At 42.8% G+C, this 22,336-nt stretch overlaps 1 protein-coding gene across 1 annotated transcript in view; it reads right to left on the reverse strand.

The window, feature by feature from the left end:
* IQCA1 (IQ motif containing with AAA domain 1) overlaps window positions 1-22,336 on the reverse strand; it is a 95,643-nt gene that overhangs the window by 25,086 nt on the left and 48,221 nt on the right. The window contains exons 7-12 of the mRNA XM_057422577.1: window positions 21,229-21,313; window positions 16,096-16,221; window positions 12,474-12,549; window positions 8,971-9,077; window positions 8,667-8,762; window positions 3,283-3,341 (exon numbers count right to left, since the gene is read on the reverse strand). Of these exons, the coding sequence (XP_057278560.1) occupies window positions 3,283-3,341; window positions 8,667-8,762; window positions 8,971-9,077; window positions 12,474-12,549; window positions 16,096-16,221; window positions 21,229-21,313 (549 nt within the window). The remainder of the gene's footprint in view (window positions 1-3,282; window positions 3,342-8,666; window positions 8,763-8,970; window positions 9,078-12,473; window positions 12,550-16,095; window positions 16,222-21,228; window positions 21,314-22,336) is intronic.

Below are 22,336 nucleotides of genomic sequence, written 5' to 3' on the forward strand. Positions count from 1 at the left end.
TCAGAAATCCCAGGGCGCTGTCAGTAAAAGCTCAGGCCTTCAGTAACTGAACTAGCTTGAGAGTTATGTTTCCTCAGCTTTATAAATGCATTCTGTGGCTCAGAGGTAAAGGTGATTAGTGCCATTAATATGAAACCAGTAAGTACAGCTTTCTGCATTATGGCAAGAGATTTCTCCCTGCCTCACACACCACATGGCACCCTCTCCCTCTCATACCAATTCCACCACCCATTTCCAGGTGATGCAGGATCAGTTATGACTCGTGTAATAGGCTTGTTCATTAATATCAATTACTGGCAGATTATTTTTAAATGATACAGTAATGACAATCCTAGCACTACTACAGCTCTTCACTTAGCTCTTCAATTAGTAGTAATTCATTAATTCTTCTTGGAATTTATTCTGTTTGCAATAGACGGTCTCACCTTGTCAGCAACATGATGTGAATGACTTGATCAGAACAACCAGTGGTCTACCTACTGCAGTGTCAGGATCATGGTAGCCAGAGGAGAATCAGCGGGAAAACATACACTGGAAATAGGCACAACTTCTCCAGTGGAGCAGTTTTTTCCTAACGCCATTAGTGGCTGGAAATAACTCCCACTAATTGAGGTTTTAATACAGCTACACTTGTTCCTGGTTGTCTATAGATGTGAATGCTCTCCACACACTCTCTCGGAGTTCTACCTAGGTATTGAATTGAGTGATGTTTTTGGCACTAGGTTCTACAGATGGATACTGCTTCAAGGATGATATAAAATGAATAAGCCTGGTGGAAACTCTTGTATTGTTAGCATAAGCACTACTTACTTGAACCTTTATAGGTCTTCCACTATGCACTTTGCACATCCTCTTCCCTTTTTTTGCCTTAGTCATCTATCTTAATTGGGATGTTCTGGTATGGCTGCAATAAAAATATTCAGTAGGGACTCTCAGCTGGCTAATAAAATATATCTAATTTGAGGTCCGTGGCCTTCTTCAGCTGGTAAGTTTCATGTTTATGCAGTGTTAGTGGCACAATTAGTATAGGAGCAGTAATAAGCAAATACAAATTGGAACTCACCTTCAACAGCATTGATTTTTGCCTCTCTGACTCTTATTCTCAGTGATTTATGTTGAGCATGCATCATAAAGCGAGCAGAAGGTACAGTGGGACTAACCTGACACTTCTGTTGGGAGAGTGACTTCTACTTTTCCTGTCTTATTATTTTTACTGTGCAAGCTTAATGATGCATGCCCTGAGCCTCCTCCAAGTGTGATGTGATCAGTCTTTGTTGACTGAAGCCCCTTGCGCCCTGTTCTCCATGCCAAAACCAAGCTGAACCTCAGCTTCTCTTGGTTATTGCTGTAATGCTTCCTCCTTCCCTGCTCAGCAGGGAAGAGCAGCGCATGGAGCCAAAATGACAGATAAACTCTGATTTAAAGCCACTACTACAAAGTTTGTGTTCTTAAAAGGCTGTGTGTTGTATTAAGTTTATATGTAAAGAAGCAGGTACGTGCAAGAGTGGTTTTATAAGCACAGAATATACATGTCCTTGTTAGACTTTGGTGCTGTTTTTGTAGTAGAGGTCATGCTCTGTTATAATCTATGACACATTTACTCTAAATATTTGCTTGGAGAGGTTCTTTATTTTCAAGTAGGTAGAGAGATCACTGGCTGTGTAGCACCAGCCCCCTAAATGATCTAGTCCAGGTCTTGCTGAGCATGTCCTGTAAAAATGGATTCATGGAGTGAATCCTGTGTGCTTCCCCCTGCAGTGATTGAGGGTGTTTGTCTTAATGCTGCTCTCTTGGGATCTGGGTCTGCTTCTGCTGTGCACTGCTGCTGGGTCAGCAGGTCCCAGTGGTGCTATCTCTGTGTTTGTGTTATGTGTACAGGTGAAGAATAGCGGATTGTCAGTGAATACATCACACTGAAATGCACATCACTGAAAATGGAGTGTCACAGAAAAAAAAATACACTCAAATCCTTCAAATAAAATAAGGATGCTTGAAAAAGCAAAGGTGCACAAGGAATTGCCAGGTCTGCCAAAACTCTGGCAGGGGATTGGAACTAGATGATCTTAACCTGAACTATTCTATGATTCTACTCTAACTCTTACTGATGAGTCTGGGAGATCTGGGCTGGTTTAGCCTGGAGAAAAGAACGCTTCTTAAGGGAGTTGCTCTGGGAGCATCTCCAGTGCCTAAAGGGGCTACAGGAAACCTGGAGAGGGGCTTTGGACAAGGGCCTGTAGGGACAGGACAAGGGGAATGGCTTGAACCTGCCAGAACAGGGGAGACCGAGATGAGCTCTTAGACAGAAGCTCTTCCCTGTGAGGGTGCTGAGGCGCTGGCACAGGGTGCCCAGAGAAGCTGTGGCTGCCCCATCCCTGGCAGGGTTCAAGGCCAGGTTGGACACAGGGGCTTGGAGCAACCTGCTCTAGTGGAAGGTGTCCCTGCCCGTGGCAGGGGGTTGGAACTGGATGAGCTTTAAGGTCCTGTCGTGGTTTAAACCCAGTCAGGTAACTGAGCTGAAAGTCAAAACACTGCACTGCACCAGCTACCAAGAAGGAGAAAAATGACTGCTACTGCTGAACCCAGGACAGGTCCCTTCCAACCGAAACCATCCTATGATTCTATAATAAGTAAGATTTATGTTATGTACATGAAGGCTGATTTATGGAGTACAGGGGCCTGTCTACAGCCTGCCTTATCAGGTTTCAGCTGGAATGGAAAATCTGACACTCAACAGGTTTGCTCTGTGCTTCTGCACCTGCAGAGATGATGGGAAACAGGCAAATGGGGCCTATATCCCACCTAAATGCTGCATGTGCTCACCTTTGCATACTGGAATTAACTTGACTGAAGCTGATGGTGACTGGTCCTAGTGGTGTGGTGTTGCAGAAGGGGGATCTTAATCTGTGTGCGTTGTTGAAGTTGGGGAAAACAAGGATCTGTGCTATGGAGCATGAAAGCAGTGTTCTGTTGGCCTGTTATGTGTTGTGCTATAAAGCCATTGGTCAGGAAGGGGCTGTGTGTAGGTTGCTGTGTTCACTGGGAATGCAAAAAAGGTTTTAGGTAAAGCATATGTGTTTGTAAAAGTGGGGTTTTTACCATCTAGGCTTTTTATGCATATTTATAACTGTTAGTAAAGAGGTTTTATGTACCATAGAGTTCCTGATGCTGGTAAGCATAGTAGTGTTGAGATGCACTTGGTGTAATTAGAAACTAAATGGGTTGATAGTATATCTAATGCAAAAAGGATGCACTCAATCTCAGGTAAACAGGTCCTCTCTTTACCTGTCAGGAGTTAGATCTTCTTCCAGCTCAGATATCTTCTTCCTTGTGGTTGTTTTCTTCTGAGGACCACAAAAACAGACAGGCATTAGTGACCTTAGCACAGAGACGTGGTTTTGAATTTATTGAGGAAGAGGGAGAGTCAGAACAGCAAATGCTTGTGTTTGAATGTGGCCCTTGTCACTGAAGGAACCCAAAGGGAAAAATCATATCCTTGAATGCCTGAAGGGAAAGGAAGTCATATCCCCGTTTATAAGAGCATAGGAGATGTTCCTATCTATATCTATCTGATTATTACATCTATCTGAATATATTACTTACTATCTGATAATTTCAGCATGCTTAACCTATGGTAAGATTCTGACTTGTGTCTCACTTCTCTACCAACTGCAAAAAGCCCATGGAAAACAGAAATAAGAAAGATGTGAATCAGTAATGACAAGCCCCTCCATTAATTAAAGCTCACAAGCCATAAACACAGTTAGGGATAATTAGTTGTGGAGAGGACATTATTAATCCATGTTAGTGCCCACCACTCATGTCCACAGTTCAGTTCTGCAAAGCACTTTAGAATTACTTCATTGGAACTATTTACACAGCAGTATTTGTGCACCATGGGATTTCTTCCATGGCTTACATTTAAGCTCTGCAGAGGCTGTGTTGTTGAGTTAAAGAATCCTATAGAAAATGCTGGGGGGTTTTGGTGTTGGTTTCTTTTGTGTTTGTCTTCCTAGGATGGATAAGCAGTGTTCACAAATACATGAATTGTACGTTTCCAAGGACATCACAATGTGAATGGGTCAGTGGCTGTTACTGTTTGCAATGCAACAGACATCATCTGGATGAAAAGATAAACTAACCCCAGAACTATATGGATAAGCTAACACGGAAAAAGCGATGTTCTTATGTTTTGTATGGGAATAAAGCCAACAACCCTATCTGCAGAACTACACCTCAGGTTTCTCTACATAAATAAGCTTGGCAGCAAATACTCATTAGAGTGTGCCAGTGGGGCTTTGTTTTGCAGCAAAGGAATGGGAAGAACAAAGCATATGCCATGCTGGTTTAACAACTGAGGAAATAGACTGTCAGCTGTTTATTTCTGCTGGTCTCCAGCTTTGTCCTTTTAGCTTTCTCCCAACAAGCTAGAAATTACATATCGTAGGGTCTGCCTGGGAAGAAAAGCTCATTTCTACCTATGTAAAGGCACTAAGCATATGCTGAATTTATTGGCCAACTGGTATTGTCCTCAAGGCAGCTTCACCAATAAAGTAACTCAAGAGCAACACAAAAATGAACTATGCAGGGGGAAAATGTGTTTTCCTAATTAACATAAACGGCATTTATGGGGAATTTGGCAAACACTGAGATGCCATAAGGGGAACTCTGAATTGTAGACAATGGCTTTCCCCCAGAATGCCTTATTGGGAAAGGCTTTTATTTAGAAAATGATAATGTTTAATGAATGTGAACACGTTCATCATTTATAATGGAAATCTCCTTGTTTCTGTCTCCGAAATGTCAGCCTAGCTTCTGTGTAGCCATCCATTCACTTGGTTATTTTCTGCTTTGGTAAGTCACATGTAGTGAACTGTATTAGCTATTAGTTGGCAGATGACAGCAGACCGACTTCTGTGCTCAGTGTAGTATCTCGTCCTACTGGGTGGGCTCATGAAAATGGTTTGAATAGCTCAGAGGCTGCTATGAGCAAACACGGACCTCATTTCAGACTGGACTCCAGAGCAGTGTCTCTGGCACCAGAAGGCACAGAGTACCCAAAATGTCTCATTGAGGGAACTGTTCCATGTTGGAACTGCAGGATCTGTGTCACCCTTTGGCTGTGGTGATCTGAGTCCTGCTGCCACCAGGTCTGTGGGAAGGTACCAAGAAAAAAGCACTTCTGTGGCTTTAGGGAAATGGTAGTGTGTAAGCAGCAGTGTGTGAAGTGAGTGGATTCCTTGGATCATGTGTGGTGCTTGTGCATGCACCTGCTTTGGTTTAAGTCTTTCCTGCGATGCCAAGATAGAGACAGCAGCTTCTGATAATTCTACAGAAAAAGTCCTGGGACAAAGATGTTGGAACAGGTTGCCCAAGAAGGTTGTGAATGCTCCATCCAGGTTGGATGGGACTTGGAGCAGCCTGGTCTAGTGGACTGTTTCCCTGCCTGTGGCAGGGGGTTGGAAGTGGGTGATCATTAGGTCCTTTCCAACCCAGACCATTCTATGATTCTATGTTCGCACTAATTATTAAGCTCTCACTAAGTGGGGGGCTCTGAGCTGTGATCCCTGTTGGATTTAGCTACAGCATCCAAAGAAGTTACAGCTCTTACAGTTGGCTGAGAGCTGTGGATACTAATCTCCATCAGATACAGAAGATCCAACAGCAGTTCTGAGTCACTGCCCTCAAATCCAGCCTTTCCTCATTTTTGACCCAGCCTGTCTTTGGGCCTTATTCATTATGGCTTTGCTCTTATCAGGTCTTTATACTAAGGTTGATATTCTTGCCATTGCTTTGCTTTTGTGGTTTTCTTTGCTTCTGCCCAACTGCATCATTGATATCCAAAGCTGCACTGAGATGCTACCAAGGCCTATTTACATGCTTAGGTTCCTATGTCCCCTCTTTCTGTTTTTCTCCCCCAGTGCTGAGTATGCCTTTGTGTATGTGTGGGTGTACTCAGTTGCAATGGGATGCTTTACCTGCACTTGGATGGAAACAAATCCTTGGGGGAGCAGAGCAGGAAAAGCAGCACAATGGGCTTAATAAAAAGCACTCTGATAAGCACTTAAACATAACTTCCAGGTCAGTAACTGCAGAGAGCTTATCTGTCAGCTCTGATGTTGGGTGGAAACCCAGCCTAAAGAAGCTAGGTCTGTTATGGTTCACTTTGCTGCAGATTCCCAAGGGAAGCACCACTTCCCAAGGGAAGCTAGGTCTGTTGTGGTTTACTTCACTGCAGATTCTCAAGGGAAGCACCATTGGCTGCTAAATCCTATGTGCACTATGGTGGTGGTACATGACATCCATCTAGATGAAATACTTGTAAAGCTGGTGGGTTGTGCTGAGCTGGGGCTGTCAGCAGAAAGGGAAGGACTCAGAATAACATGTCAGTAAAAAGACTGCACTGAGATGAGGATGCCACCAACTTTTTAGACATCAAACACTTTGGCAGATGCTAGACCTCTCTCTTTCACCTAAAGGTGCTTTTATAACGGGCTCCTCTAGGCTGGCTGGGGACTCAGACCTTCTCTTCAGATTGGATAGAAGGCAGAAGTTCTTCTCTGTGAGGGTACTGAGGCACTGGCACAGGGTGCCCAGAGAAGCTGTGGCTGCCCCATCCCTGGCAGTGTTCAAGGCCAGGTTGGACACAGGGGCTTGGAGCAACCTGCTCTAGTGGAAGGTGTCCAATAGAGTGTTCCCTGCCAACAAAAAGCACTTGAGTTCTACTGTGGTGTCTTCCTGCAAAGAAAGGAGAAGAAATCCCTCCTTAGCACACAGGGCATGGCCAAATGCAGCATTGGGTATCTGGGGTAACTGTCCGTAGACAGAAAATTCCAGTTATGAGAGTTCACTTTAAGAAACGACCCTTGCTGCCCATTCCCTACTGACAGTGCCGAAAAGGTTTGATTTATCTGAAGAATGTTGAATCCTCCTGAGAATGCTTTTACATTGTGCTTCAGACATGTTCATGGCTACAATGAGAACTCAAACCCACTGTTACTTGCACTCATATTTGAGGGGAGAGGTATGGGTAACACATGCCTTGAAAGCCTAGAGGATTTTTGCTGAATAACAAATGAATAACCTGCTTCTAAACCTTTCCAGCTCATATGATTCTGGTTATAGAGGCCAAATTTTCATACAGCAGATCTGAAGGCTGTGCAGATGTATGCACTGGTTTACGGACTGGGGTATTTCTGCAAATACTAATTAGAAAAAAAAGCCTTTGCCAATGCCAAATTCAAATGGTTCTGCACAAGGAAGATGTTTTTTGACTAAAATCTCATACCTCCTTACATTCCCCACCCCAGGCAATTGTTTGGTTGCATCTGTGTCGTGTGTCGTCCCTTCCCCCCCGTCCCCCCTGTCCCCGCCGTCCCGTCCCCCCCCGTCCCGTCCCCGTCCCCCCCGTCCCCCCCCGATTAAGCCTTTAGGGAACTTCTATTACTCAATTAGTACTTTTCCCCCCCTCTTTTCCCACCTTGTTCTCTCAGGCTACTGGGATAAGCTGGGAGAACAAGAGTTAAATAACCTCCCTCCACCCAAACTATTCCAATCCTATCTTGAAAGTTCAAAAAACCCCAAACAGCTCCAAACATAACACTTGATAACTCTAGTGTGACATTCTGAGGCAGAGTTTAGCTGATCTAAATGCATCTGCCCATGATGACTTTGGGAAGATGGTTGTAATGTTTTGTCTGTGTATCTTCAGCCTCCCTATTTTTGAAAGGGATTCAGCAACCCAGTTGGTATCAGCTTTCAGAGCTGCTTCAGTTTTGTGTTATTAAATTGCCCCTGTCAGATGAAAGAGCATTTTTAGAGATAATTTGAGCAGAAGTACAGCAACAGCAAGTATTTGCTTGCTAAAAGGATTATAGAAATGAAATACAACATGAGATTAGGGTTGGCTATTTGCCCTGAGTATTTGAAGTGCATCTGCTGATTGAATGGTGGGGTCTGTAAGCTTTGAGTTATTTTGCACTGACATGATCTATAGTTTAAATGCTTGGGTAAGGAATTTAGGGAACCACAAGCTGTGGAATTCTGTGTATAGATGTGAACATGACGTGCTGTGTTCCAGTGGGTAACTCATAAAACAGGTTAAAGATCTACATTATATTTATTTGGCTTAATTGTAAGTTTCCAAACCCTTCAATAGTAAACAGTAACATAATTAACGTGTACCTGCTGTAGGTGGTCTATGTGTTGTATGGATAAATGAAAGGTTACACCAAAGCATTCAAAGTGCATTATTTTGCTGTATGTTAACCAGTCCAGCAGCTGGAAAAATTCCTGGCACCCAGATCTGCGCCTTCCTTGGAAAACTGTATTAATCTGAACATGTCACCTCCAAGAGAGGGATTGCTTGGATTTTCCTGTTTGACTGCATTACAGGATTTCAACAGGGTGTGTATCCCTCTTGAAAATAGGATCTATTTTGCAATGATTTATCTCTGGAACAGTTCAGTTTGTCCTATGCATGTTTATAAAGGTTAAGGAATAATAATGGCTAAAGGAAAAAGACTTTTAAATGGTTCTGACTTGAGATTCAGTGAATGTTTGTTTAGGGTGTGTATTTCGACATTGGTATCTGTGAGACTGGGGTTTGCACTGAATACAGGGTGGAGAATTGAGATAGACTCTGAATTCTCCCAACTTTCTGCCCTTACCTTATCACTCTTTTTCCCTTTCTTGGCTTTGGAACTCTTCTCTCCATCCACAGCCAGCTTGAGATTCTCCAGTTTGTGCCGCATCAATGCATCAACCTATCAGACAGACAGAGTTTAACCTAGGTCTGCTGTTGTGCCACCGCACCTCAGTCAAATGTTCAGCTAAACAAGCATTAAAGCAAAGAACAGATAGCAGGGGCTCTGGAAGGAGCTAAGGTCTATGCCAGGGCCAGTTCTTACAGCTGTAGAGAGAGATACACAGGCAGTGCACATTATTAGTGTCCTTGGACTATTGTAAGCACACCTGCACTCTGATCTCCTTCTCCACTTCTTCCCGTTTCTCTTCTTTCATCAGCTCCGGGTCGTGATCCTGGAGAAAATCCCATCCCTCGTCTCTGTTCTGCCAAACGGCTGTTATCCAAAAGGAAGAAAAAAGGAGAAGAAAGTTACAAAAGCCATTGGTTTCTTCAACTGCTGCTGGGCGCAAGAAATAGGTACTTGTCAGCAGCTTCTATCAAATTACTAGCTGTATGAAAGTAGCAGGCTCTAGGGACCCTTCCCAAGTGCAGAGACCTGTTTTGTTAGGATCTGTAAGTCTTGAGGGTAACTTTTTTCCTTGCCTTGGGCTGTAAATTGCTATCAGACTTCAGGAGGATAATGGGATGTAGAGGCTGTCATTTGGAGGTTGAGAAGCTGAATACCTGGAGTGTTGTTCACCTTCAAAAGCAGATACCACAGCATTGACCAAAGCATATTGTGCCCAAAGCTGGCATTCTTCTCTCTGTTTAATAGCATAGGGTTTGTTTTTTTTTTTTACCATGAAGAGTCAAAAATGACTCCTGTCCTGAGGAGTGTGCTCTCTGTGCATGTCTCTTTGCTGGTATAATGCAGGCTTGGAGACCAAAGGAAGGTGTTTAATTTAAACCAGGAAGTTTCCCTGTTCTCTGTTGCCGAGTTATCTAATGCTAAGTTAAAACTGAGGCGACCTTGTGAGTTAGCCTCTGTAGTAATTCACATGAGGCTGAAATATGGTCCAGGATCAAGGAGTAGGCTTAAGCTTTAAGCTAAAAGAGGGGAGATTGAGATGAGCTCTTAGGCAGAAGCTCTTCCCTGTGAGGGTGCTGAGGCGCTGGCACAGGGTGCCCAGAGAAGCTGTGGCTGCCCCATCCCTGGCAGTGTTCAAGGCCAGATTGGAGACAGGGGGTTGGAGCAACCTGCTCTAGTGGAAGGTGTCCCTGCCTGTGGCAGCAGGGGGTTGGAACTGGGTGAGCCTTAAGGTCCTTCCTAACACAGAGAAAGTTTTGCCTTTGGGGAGCTTAAAGCTTGATGCAGTAATTGGGAGGCAGATGAAGTCTTTCCCTAAGAGAGACAAGACCCACCTGGTAGAGCACCTCTATTTCTTAGTGTTCTGTAAAGGATAAGTAATCAGGAGACCTAACAAAGGAAGCTTGTGCAAACTGATGATGACCACCCAAAGCCCATAACTTTACTTTTATGGAGACAAATTGCAACTTGCTCTTTAGAAAGAAAACTAAATGATGTCTGGCAAGCTTGGTACATGTCTGAATTCTCCACTAATAGCAAAAGGTGCCTTTTTAATGGAAATGTCTTCTGTGTTTTTGGAGGTAATTTAAAGGAAGACAATTCATACCTTGTATTTCCTTGCATTTTAAGTCCTGATAGTATCTTTATAAATGACAGCTAATCTCCAGCAGCATGTGTTAATTCGATTTCCAGATGATTAAGAATTACACTTGAAAACATAGGCTCCTTTATGAATCTGTTCTGTTGAAGGTACTCTTCTCTCTACCCACTGTCATTTCTAAGGCACTGTAAATTCAGGAAGGTTTTCACAGTACCCATAGGAGACCATTCAAGTTTAAGCCCAGTTATTATAACACTAGCTGCTATTTCTACTCCCTATAAATTTTCAGAGTCCAATTATGAGCAGAGTATTTGTGACTTCACACATAGGGAATAGTTTTTGCAGGAGAGTATTCTGAGTTTCACAAGTGAAAAGGGTAGAGATGGAGAAGGATGGTGCATTTTCTTTGATAATGAGGAAAGAAACTCAGAGGTATAGACATTAAATTCTTTACATTACTTGCAGGTCATCAGATGGCATAACAGATGTCATGTAGGATGTTAAGAGGGAAAGCTGATTTGCCCTAGTTAAAAGGTACCTCTTCCAGGCTGGAATTTCAGCCTTGGGGAAAGGGGATGTTACATGGGAGTTATATGAGGTTTTAAACACTTTTCTGACTGGGTCACCACGTGCTGTTTCACAGAGGTACTGGGTTTAAAAGGATCCATAGATTCTTGTTCCTTGGGATCTTTTTAATCTTAATTGTTTATTGCAGTTTGTGACTTGATGAGTGGTTAATATCCACTGCAGGCAAACCAGTGACATCCCCACAGGTTAGGCAGCTGCCTCTGACATTACCTGGCAGTGAATTTTCCAAGTCCTATATTAGCCACTAGGTTAGAGGCCCTTCACTTAAAAAGAAGCGATCAATAACTCCTAAGTGTTAGATTCTGTGTTGTTCTTTTATAGACCAACAGAATGCTTTAAGGTTTAGTTTAAAGTGAGGCCAGGAGGCTGAGGATGTTGTGTTTGCACTGGCTGGTCAGCAGAGCCTGGTATTCTGCTACAGACAGGGTCATCCAGCTACAGGAGCTATTTATTGCATGCGTGTGTGTATGCAATGCAATTTATATGACCTCTTCTAAAATAGCATGTGTGCTTCTCTGTGGATTATTTCATATGCATACCTCTAGCTCAGGACTCAAAGCCAGCCCAGTGCACTAATGTGACTGCTAACCATGGCCATCTCAGCCGCATTAGCGTTCACTCTACAGAGCAGTAGCTAATTCCAATATCCCTGAATTTCAGGTAACAGCTTGTGACTGTTCATGGAAATAAATGTACCTGAAGCGTGAAACTCTTCTTAAAAAGGCCACTTCCAACCTCCTGGCAAAAGGATTTGAATCTTGTGATGCCCGATTAGAAATATGTAATATCACTACACTTCAGAGTTTGGGCCATAGAGTATTTGGGTTGAACTCAACTATCCTCTGCAACACTGAGCAAGTCCTAAGTATCAACTGGGCAGCTGTGTAATGGGGGAAATAGCATCTTGCTGCCTCATAGCACAAGGTACTTCAAAAATAAACCCCAGGAAGATGGAGGTAATGATTTCGGCTGCTTTAGACTTGCTCCACTTAAACTCTTGCTGTTCCAGTGTGAAAGTAGGTGTCACACAACTGTTTCCAACAATATAAGTGTTTTAGCTTGAGCCTGGCAAATGCAGTTCAGCAGCTTGTAAAACTGCCCAGTACAGGTCTAGAGGAATAGTAGTCTGCATGAACTCCAGTGATGTTTAGGTAGCTGTACTGCGTGTAGGTGAATGAATTCATGGACAGAGGAAGGCAGAGTTACAGGAGCATGAAGACATTAATGCTGAGGCTTCATTTTCAGTAATGCTTTGGAATTATTTCAGATGTCACTTTTGTTGCCCTCAGAAAAGCCCTTGCACAAACATTACAGCACTTTGCTTCTAGTTTGGTTACTTTTACTCATAGAAATGTACCTTTCTGTATCATTAGATCAATGATTTTGAGAGACTCCTAAGAAGACTTGAGGTACTGACAGGCTCCTTTCCTAAATACCTTCCGATCTAATGTCCTCATTTCTGTAATGTTCCAGTAGTTTGGGCAGCTGCCCAGCTTGACCTTATAAGAATGACATTCAAATTAAGTTGAATTAGAAGAACATTCCAGCTGTAATTGTTATCTTTTTCTACTGACCTTTGTATTGACTGTTTCCTTCCTCCATTATTGAAAGGAAATTACTCGGAGCCATTTTCCAGCCTTCATCCTTTTCCTAGATGGGGGAAGTGGACAGGTGGTGAAAAGTCAGCATATTTATATATTAGAAACCTTGCAAGTATGAAAGTGTGATAATTTTAGTTAGACTTTTAAATATTTGTTTTAACGTGAGCAGTAAGACAACATCGTTCCGTAGAACCATAGAATAGTCCTGCCCCTACAGGCCCTTGTCCAAAGCCCCTCTCCAGGTTTCCTGTATCCCCTTTAGGCACTGGGGCTGCTCTAAGGTCTCCCCTTAAGGAGCCTTCTCTTCTCCAGGCTGAACCAGCCCAGCTCTCTCAGCCTGGCTCCAGAGCAGAGCTGCTCCAGCCCTCGCAGCATCTTTGTGGCCACCTCTGGACTCAAACTTATTTTCTTTTGAGTCAGCTTGTGTATTTTGTTATGTTAAGTTGATTGATCCCATGCTTGTCCTGTGTTAAGGGCTCTAAGGCACCTTGAACCAACAGTGTACATTTCAGTCTAAGCAGAGATAGGGAAATAAGTCTGACCATGTTTCTGCAGCTTTCCAAAGCCTATCCCATGCTAGGTGGTTCTTATTCAACAACAGGGAAATTTTCGACTCCATTGTGCACTTTTAGTGTGGAGATTTTGCTAATGATTTTCACTAAGAACAAAGTATGTCTCACTTAAACATTTCTGGATGAATCTGGATGTGCAGCCTTCCTCATGTTCAATGAGGAAGACAGGTTGCAGCATGTTAGGGTGAAGCAGGACAGACTTGTCTAACATGTGCTCTGCTATTGAAAAGAGGGATCATATGGTGCTGAAGCTGTGGGTTTTGTTTGTTTTCCTTCTTTGTGTGTGTGGTGGTGTTTTCTTCTTTGCTTAGGTGCCCAATGGGAAATCAAATCAGCACCTTACAGAGAAAAGCAAACAGAGTTACTTTGATATCAAATCTGCTTCTTAAGAGATTGCTATCAAGCCTTTCAGAAATATTCAGGTTTCCTTCTGGGACCAAACTTTTGTTTTCTTTAAGAACTGAAGTTACAAGTCAGGCTTTTTTCTGCCTGCATCACTGTGATTTCTAGCCTATACTTATTTTAATAAGTGTCCTGCTGCTAGAACTTTTCTCAACTGGTCTTAGATACTATTGCCCTCCACCCCTGTCAGAATTATAACCTTGGAGAGAATGTTCCCTTTGTTCTTTCTCAATGAACCATAGAGAGCCTGATATAATGGCTCAGAATTTTACTAGACAGGACTTGTGATGGCTAAAGAGAGGAGAACGACATGAAGTTATAAAGCCCCAGAGCTCTATATTGTTATTTCACCCCATTCCAAAACAACTGTGAGGGGATTGAGATTAGTTTCTGGTATCGCTGGTTCTTATCCACTGACATGTGCAAACCCAACAAAGAATCAAATTTACTCTCTGACAGTTTTTTAAGCTGATGAGTGAGTTGCCATCTGGTTTCAGAAGCTTGGGTTGGGTCTGACATTTTCAGTGTGCCTGAACATTAATGTCTCATTTTGACCTACTCAACTGTCTGCAACAGCCTTTTTCATCGCCTCTGCAAGACCAGAGGCATCATAGGGGTTTGTTCTGGGCCAGCTGAGTTGGGAAGGAGCAAGGACAAGGGCAAAGCTGCAGAAATCCATTAGAGGACACCCTCATGAATGCTTCCAAAGGGAAATGGGCTCTCTGAGATACTGGAGTTCTGTAACTGTGTATTACAAGGGTCTTTAAACTCCAGTTTCAAAAGCTTTTCTAAGCTATTACCTTCTTATATACCCTTTTATCTGAGCTTTCCCATAAAGTTCTGCAGTGTATACATTGACTTAAGGGCTTACACCTTGAAGTGGCACTAGTACAAGTCACCAGAAGTCTTACTGACAACAAACAGTTTGGCATCAGTATTATTTGGCTTAGGTCTGCAGGTCTTATACTCCTTTCTCCCACAGGTTGGCTCTGCTCTGCCACTAGGGCACAATGAAGTGGTACCAGTAATTTTACCTTCCACTGCTTGGAGTATGATGCCTTCACTAATGCTGTGATAGTGCACTCAGTGACAGTGTCACCCTGATGACAAATGACTGAAGACATGTGTGACCAGAGCCTAAAAAATATCTTGTTTGCATAGGAGCAGCCACCACCCACCCTTCCTAGTTAGCAATGCCAGATCAGGCTTAAAGAGCTTGGAAACACATTTATGTACATGGCTCCTTCAGCCTGCTGTCCCTTTTCTTTTCTAAAAGGGAGAAAACCCCAACCCCAAAACCCCAAACATAGTTTTATATGGCCCAAATAGCATTTGCAACCAGCAAAGATGCTGAGCTGCAAGTTAACACTTGGATTTCTACCTCCCAATTAGACAGACTGAGGCTTCCTAAGTTCACGTAGTTTAGCATTCCTGGCTAGCTGTTATGAGAGCTTTGGCCAGATTAATGGCTGTTGTCCAAGAAAAGCATCTTTTCTTGTTAAATGGTTATTCTAGGGCTAGGACTTACAATGAATCTGTGTAAAATTTGTAGTGAGGAATCAGCTTTGCCCCACAAAACTCACCCTTCTCCTCCACACACTCCCAGACAGATTAATGACCCTTATTAATAAACCCCCATAAAATATTGCTTCTACTTTGTTTATGCAATAAAGTAGATGGGAAACAAAAGTTGCTGCTTCAGCAAAATCCTACAATTCTTGTTGCATAGTTTACTTTTGAAGATGCCCTTTGGTCACTGCACTGTTTCACAGGTGCTTTCCTCAGTGAAGTTACTCCCAAAACAATTCAGAAGCATACCTTCTGTGAAACCAGCCCTTAGTACATAGAAGACTTTGGGGAGTATGTCCTTCTTTAAGTGGTGTCCACTGTGACTTACAGCAAAAGATAATTCATGTCCTAAAAACGTGGACTGAAAATGCATGACTGCTATTTACAGGCTTATAAAACGTGAGCTTGCAGTACAAAAGACACAGCTGGCCATGTAAGAACTGTACTTATAGATAAGATTGAAATCCATACAAGCTCTGAGGTGGAGAGCCAATCTGAGACTAAGCTTTGCACTCCAGCAGAATGGGTGTCCCATTTGAGAAAGGTGTTGAAGAACAATATTGGTGCAGTGCTATGTTCTTGTCATGCTTTTGGCAGCTCTGGGGGTGGCAGTAATTAACTTCTCTGTACCCCACATGGAAAGTGGTGATGTTTGGTTAACTACCTGCGTAGCCTTTTTTTACATACATGAAAAAAGAAGCAGCAGTGCTGTGAAAAGAGTGTGCACACTGTCCTGGCAATGATGTCAAAGCCCTAATGTGTATTTTTCCCTCATCTATGTCTTTGGCAGTTTGCACCTAACTCAGCTCTTCCCCTTGAGCTGAGCCATGCCATGCAATGGCCATTCCTAAAACAGGACAGGTACAAATCAGTTCCCCAGAATCATCAAGGTCACTGAAAGGCTGAGAGGGACTGGCCTCAGCCAGTTCTTCTGTCTTCTGAACCCAGGCCTGAAGCCCTGGTGACGAGTCTAATGTGAATTACTAGCGTCTGCCTACAGATGGCTGACTAGGCTGGACTTTGGTTCTGTTCTCAATGCAGGATGCCCTTACTTTCTTTTCAGTTTTCTCATCTTTTTTGTCTTTGGATTTTTCTTTCTCTCTTCCTTTTTCTTTTTTGCCCTTCTGGTCCTTTTTCTCCAAAGCCTTCTCCATTTTGGCAGCCAGTTCTGCAGCAATCTGAAGGAGACAGGAAAACATGTGAAGAGCTGGTCAAGTATTTTCACGTGTCAAGTGTGTTATGCATGTCCTGTAGGAGGTATGAACCAGTGTGTATCCTCCTCCTTCACTTTCAGCTTTCCAATATTGTGGTAACATGACAATCAATATGTCGCTTGGCGGTCCCCTATGAATTCCAGAGGGGTTGACCATTACAGAGAAGTCCTTCTGATTTTTGCTGAGGGAACTCCCACCAGCACACTTCAGCACAGGCGCTGACTATCCCAATCTCCCATTGGGAAAGAAGTGATTTCTATGTCCCCAGCTGCAAAGGAGAGTAAGACCAAATCCTGAAACCACCCAGGAGCACAGTATTCTAATGACATACGACCTGACATTCCCTCTGGACTTGGAACTCCGATTATTAATTTGTCCCAGTATTTCCAAGGCAGATTGATTTTATAGAGATGGATTTTGAGAGCTTGCCTCAAGGCATGTCTAATTTCAATATATGGTTAAAGACTGAAGCTGTTCTGGTGGCTGAGTGGATAGAGATATTGTGACAGACTCTGACAGATATACATGGATAGCCCAGCATCTTTATCCCTGCAAGCTACTACCAGCAGATAACTGGGTACAGCTACATCAATTTCCACAACTTTAGTTCCTGGCCATTTATACTTTATTATCTGAAAAAGGCAGAGGGTGAAATTTGCTTTTCCTACCATTCTTTTGTTCCCAGGCACCTTTCATTGTGCTCTCTTGTCCCTGAGAGGAATCCTAGGATCATTTACTGATGAGTATAAATCAGAAATGCTGTGGTCATTGAAATTTATTAATGGAACATTACTATTGGCAGTACCATGAAAGAATAGAAAATGAAACATTTCCAATTGGAAGAGATGCTTCCTAGAACAGTAAAAGTACTTGTTTTCTAAGGAATGCCTTTTAATGCATTGAAGCCTGGGCAGTGGTAGGGGACAAAGACAAGGGCTACGTTTTGCAGCCAGTGAAATTCATTAGTGGATTTCCCCAAGCATTTCAGTATCTTACATTTAATTAAATATGGTAATTTAAACCCCGAGCACCATTCAGTCATATCTTGCGGTGATAAGCAGTGAAGCATTTCATTCCCTCAGATAGATTAACAGATTGACTGGAGTTCAAAATAGGTTTTTAGTGTCCCAGCAGGCCTGCTGTATCCAAAACCAACAGAGCTACTCAAAGTGTATCCTTTATCCTAGCGCTAGTAGTCTGCTAGAAATCCAACCTCATTACATCCATTCTCTGCTATGACTCCCTACCAAAGGGTCACAGTAATGGTTTCTGGTATCTCAAAGGTGGGTTTTCTACACACATATGTGCTTGAGAAAAGAATTTAATTTCAAGCAGTGTTTTTGAGTAAATACTGGTGATAGTGTGTATATATATATATATAAATTAACATATATAACTTTTTTCTATATATAATTTAAGTAAATCCAGACTCTGATTGGAATTATTTGCTTTCATGTTCTTATACAGATGAATGATACGCAAAGGGGTTGCGTAGATTTTCTGTTCTCATGAACCTGCTATAATGGGACTTAATGGCTGAACAATCCTTATCCTTCTGTCTTGCCTTCATCTGTTCTGCAAGACAAAAACATGTTAGTATTTTCAGAGCTGCAATACAAGCTATGGTGCGAAGGCTTGAACTAAGTGCTCATATAGGGAATAGGAAAATGGTGCTTACAATTAGCACTGAATGAAATGCACAGGAACACAAAAAGCCACATTTAGACACAAGCTCAGTGACTGCAATAAGAGATCTTGTGTGTCCAAATAACACTGGTACAGTCTTTTCCCTGGATGCTTTGGCAACATATGCGTAGTCTGAGATGGCAGTGTTCAGGTCCAGGTTGGACACAGGGGCTTGGAGCAACCTGCTCTAGTGGAAGGTGTCCCTGCCTGTGGCAGTAGTTGGGACTGGATGAGCTTTAAGGTCCCTTCCAACCCAAACCAGTCTAGGGTTCTATGATTTGGGTTGGAAGGGACCTTAAAGATCATCCATGTGAAGCCTGAAATTTCTGAAGTGGCTCTGTGCTTCCCAGAAGGGAATGATACAGCAAATGTATCTTTCCTTTTCTGTGTCAGATACACCTTCTCTGTGCTCTTTTGGTGCAGCTTCTCCAGCTCTGCTTTCAGCTCTGCTCTCAGCAGCTCCATAATTGCAGAGGCCTGAGAGCTGGGGTGAAGCTGGCTGTGTATGTAACCTTGAATGGCTTGTACTCTTCTATACAGAACAATTTTCCCTCCAGCTACAAGAAGATGCCTGAAGAATCTGACAAAAGAGCAGGAAAGAAAGGGAAGGGCAAGCAAAGGTTAGTTTGAGATACTAAGCAATTCACCCACATTATAATACCATTTTTTTTTTCTCCCCTGAAGAAAACTTCATAGTGGAAATAAAAGCAGATGTCTTCCTAAATTATTTTAGACTGCCCTTTTCTTTGCGAGGTTGCCTCTTTTTGAAATGATGCTGAAAGCCCTTATAAAACTCTGAACACTGAGCATGTGCTTCAGTAAGAGAGGATGAATTTTAGCCTCCCCCCAGCCCCTGATGTAGGACTCTTACTGAGGGATGGCTGTTCTCCAGTTACATTTTCTTTTGAGGCTGCAAAGATGTTTTGCTCTAACATGATAACCCCCAGAAGTCAAATTGACTTTGCTATTCATACATTGGTTCAAATGTGTTTCCAAACTTTCGCAGTGCAAAAGTGTGTGATTACTGCAGGATTTGATTGCATAGTAGTGTGTTACCATCCCTACCTGGGAATAGTCAGGGTTCCTAATATTAACCATCTTCTGGGGATCTCTTGCACTGCCGTTTACTGATTACAGGGATTCATGGGGATCTTCAGCTGTTGGTAGTAATGAACAGTAATTACAGAGTATATTGCCCAGGGTGCCAAGCCAGGATCAGGGGTCTGTGTTTGCACAGCAGTTAACACATAGGGCTTTTTCCTCCCCTTGCTTCTCTAGATGCTGCTGGATATGATGCTGTGATTACCATAATGTGGCAACGCAATCAAATGTACAACCAAACTCTTCATAAGCATCTCTTTTCCTGCTAAGTTATTTAAGATTGGAAATGAGGGGGAGTTGGGAGAGGGGGAGTGTGCCTGATAAATGACAACTCTCTTGGCTTATTTTCAGGGTGATGAGACTTAATGAACTACAGGAAGAGATCATCATTTTGTTGGCAGCAGGATAAAGGCAAAGCTAAAAATTGTCACATCTGATGGTTATCTTTGGAGCAAATATGAAAACCCATTAGGGACAAACACCTGGAACAGATGCAGGAGACTACACTGATGTCTTAGAACCTTAAATTTCTCTTGAAGAGTGTGTAGAGAGAAGCTTCTCTTCAGTCAAGAGAGAGGATATATTTTCCTAACTAAACCAAGTACTCTGCATGGGGAACTCTTTGGCATCCCCTTTGGAAAGGTATTTGTAAAATGTCATGGAAGCAGCTTGTGCAGGAGGCCAGCTTCATTACAAAGTCAAGTAAGGTCAGAGTTGTCAAAGGATAAAGAAATATAGAATGTATAATAACGCAGCAATGGTTCGTGAAGTGATTAATTTGTATTTTATTTTCCCCAAAGTGTCTTTACCCAAGCCTTATAAAATGCTCACTTTTTAAATACACCTCAGTCTTGATTTTTCATGGAGTTTAACTGAGGAGCACCCAACCCATTCATAGAAGCTAATATATACAAGAGGTGAAATCCTGTCTCCCCTGAAGTCAAGGACAAAACTCCCATTAAATTCAATGGGGCCAGGATTTCATTTCCTATGCTGCCCAGTAGACCAGTGTGGAACAAACCCAGTTGCCTTAGGGATTTTTAATATGCAGCTGACTCAGTTGAACAAAAACTGTTTTACTTGTCTGACATTCAGATAAAATCATGATCTCACTGAACTTTCTTTTGCCAGTGGTATTCTGGGTATCTGTTCAGGTTGTTGCGTACATTCTGCTGTTGGTTGTGCTGGCTGAAAAAGAGGAAACCTTTGAAAAGTAGGTAATAGCTAACAAAAATGTGTTGGGAAAACAGGTGTAGTAGTTTTCTTCCAGGTATTTTTCATTCCTGCAGGGAAAACAGGCAGCAAAACAATCTCTTCAGACTTCTGCCTTCCTTTATTATGTTTTTATGCAAAGAGAAAGCAAATGCCCAAGAAAGATGGCAAAATAGCTGAAGATGGGAATTCAAAGCACAGGAGGACTTCATTTCTCCATCATCTCCCACCACATCCAGTTGTGCTCAGTACAACTTTTACCATTCTCCGAACTGTGTTTATCCCTGTTGGTAGCAGGTCTGATTACCATCACTTTCCCTCAAGGCTTCTCCAGCAATAAGCCACACTTGCTGGGTGGCTCCCCGGCTGCTCAGAGCAGCCAACAAAGCCTTGTTGACTCCGGCATGTGTTTCTACTTTAGGAGCTGAAAACATAACCAGGAGGTCTCCTTTGCTCTGTCTGGGGCTGAACAACAGAAAGGCTTAGAGGCTTTGCAGGATTGACCTTTGAATGCTCTGAACTTGGCTAAAACCAGGAGCATGCCCTGAGCTCACTTTTAGTAAGGCACAGAGAGCTGTTTGTAGCAGTTTTCCTGCCTATTTTTGTAAGCAAGGCAACTGACGGTTAGAGTATCCTGCTTTGTGCTGGGCTAGTCTGTATTTACATCTGCTTAAACCACACAAAGACTGCTTGTATACCCCTATGATTCCAAGAAGACTGAATTCAAAATGTTGTTTTACCATGCCTGTGTTAGACCACCGGTTGCAGGCAGCAGATGAACACAACTGTGTCTCTCAACAGGGCAGCTTTAAGGACCACAGAGGTCATGAAGCCCGCAACCAGCCACCACGCCTGGCTCACCCAGGAGTACTGGAGGCTGTTGTTACGAAAACTTGTTACTTAAACAGACCTATTTTGTGGCAATGCTTTCCCCAGTCCCATCAACCTTCTTCGTTAAAGAAGTGACAGTACCTGCTCTGGAGTATTCTGAGAAAGAATAGCCATTGACCCTCCTGCCTCTTCAGTAGGATAGTCAGGGAACCTGCCCACAATGTGCCTGTGTGAGAAACACAAGTGAGAAAGGAATTACAATCCATGCTTTTCCATCTTGTTGGCCAAGTTGTTAGCTGGTGGGGAAGCACACCCTCCTGTTCAAACACACAGAGCTGAGCAGTTGCTCATGACAGTGGCTTTTTGGCCAGGAAATCCATTGAAACACTTACAAACCCATGTCTGTTGTTCTGTGGCCCACCAAACACTGAGAGTTCACTCTACAGGAGAGCCTCAGCTTAAAGTGTTCCTGTTTCTAGCTCTACCCTCTGCTTTCAACATCCAGCTTTAAACAATAAATACTAATTTTATTTAAATTGGGTTTTAATCTACAAATTCCAGACTGTATTCCCATGGGAGGATCCATCCTCCACAATTCCAATATACTTGCAAATTTGGTGGTGATGGAAGCTGGTGAGGAGGCTTCACAGATGGCTGTAGGGTGCTTCCAGACTAAAGATAGAAGCAATAATTACAGTCCAAAGACCATTTATATTGATAAGACATTTGAACTTTATTCACTTCAGTAGCTTTTTGGGTCATACTAGGAAGATTTTCTGCCTGTTTGGCAATACCATCTTTATGGTGTCACCAAACCCCATTCTGACACTGGAGGCAAATCCTTCCACTGCTTTCAAAGCGAATGGTAATGCTTCCTCTGAATGGCATGAAATTTCCCTGGAGAAGGAAACAGCTCAGAAAGGTCAATGTGATTCATAAAAATTGCTTTCTTTTCTCCTTTCTTAAACAACTGGTACCTTCAGGGACTTTCCTAGCCTGCTGTTGAGCAGGAGGCTCAATTTAAAACGAAGATCCTTGGAACACAGCATCTGTTATGTTTCTACAGCACCACGTGTGGGGTTTAGACCTCTAGCTAGTATTAATGTAACACCAATTATGGAAGAATAAACAAATACCCATCTGCGACTGTAATTGAACATTGCAAGTCAGTTGCATGTTCGACAATTACTAGTTCTATGCGCAAACAGTTGCAAACCTGTGGTCACTGCATCCCCAGAAGCCAGAAATT

This window comes from Pezoporus wallicus, unplaced genomic scaffold (genome assembly GCF_028554395.1).
Source record: "Pezoporus wallicus isolate ANWC-B61680 ecotype Strahan unplaced genomic scaffold, APGP_CSIRO_Pwel_v1 contig_3488, whole genome shotgun sequence".
NCBI lineage: Eukaryota > Metazoa > Chordata > Aves > Psittaciformes > Psittacidae > Pezoporus > Pezoporus wallicus.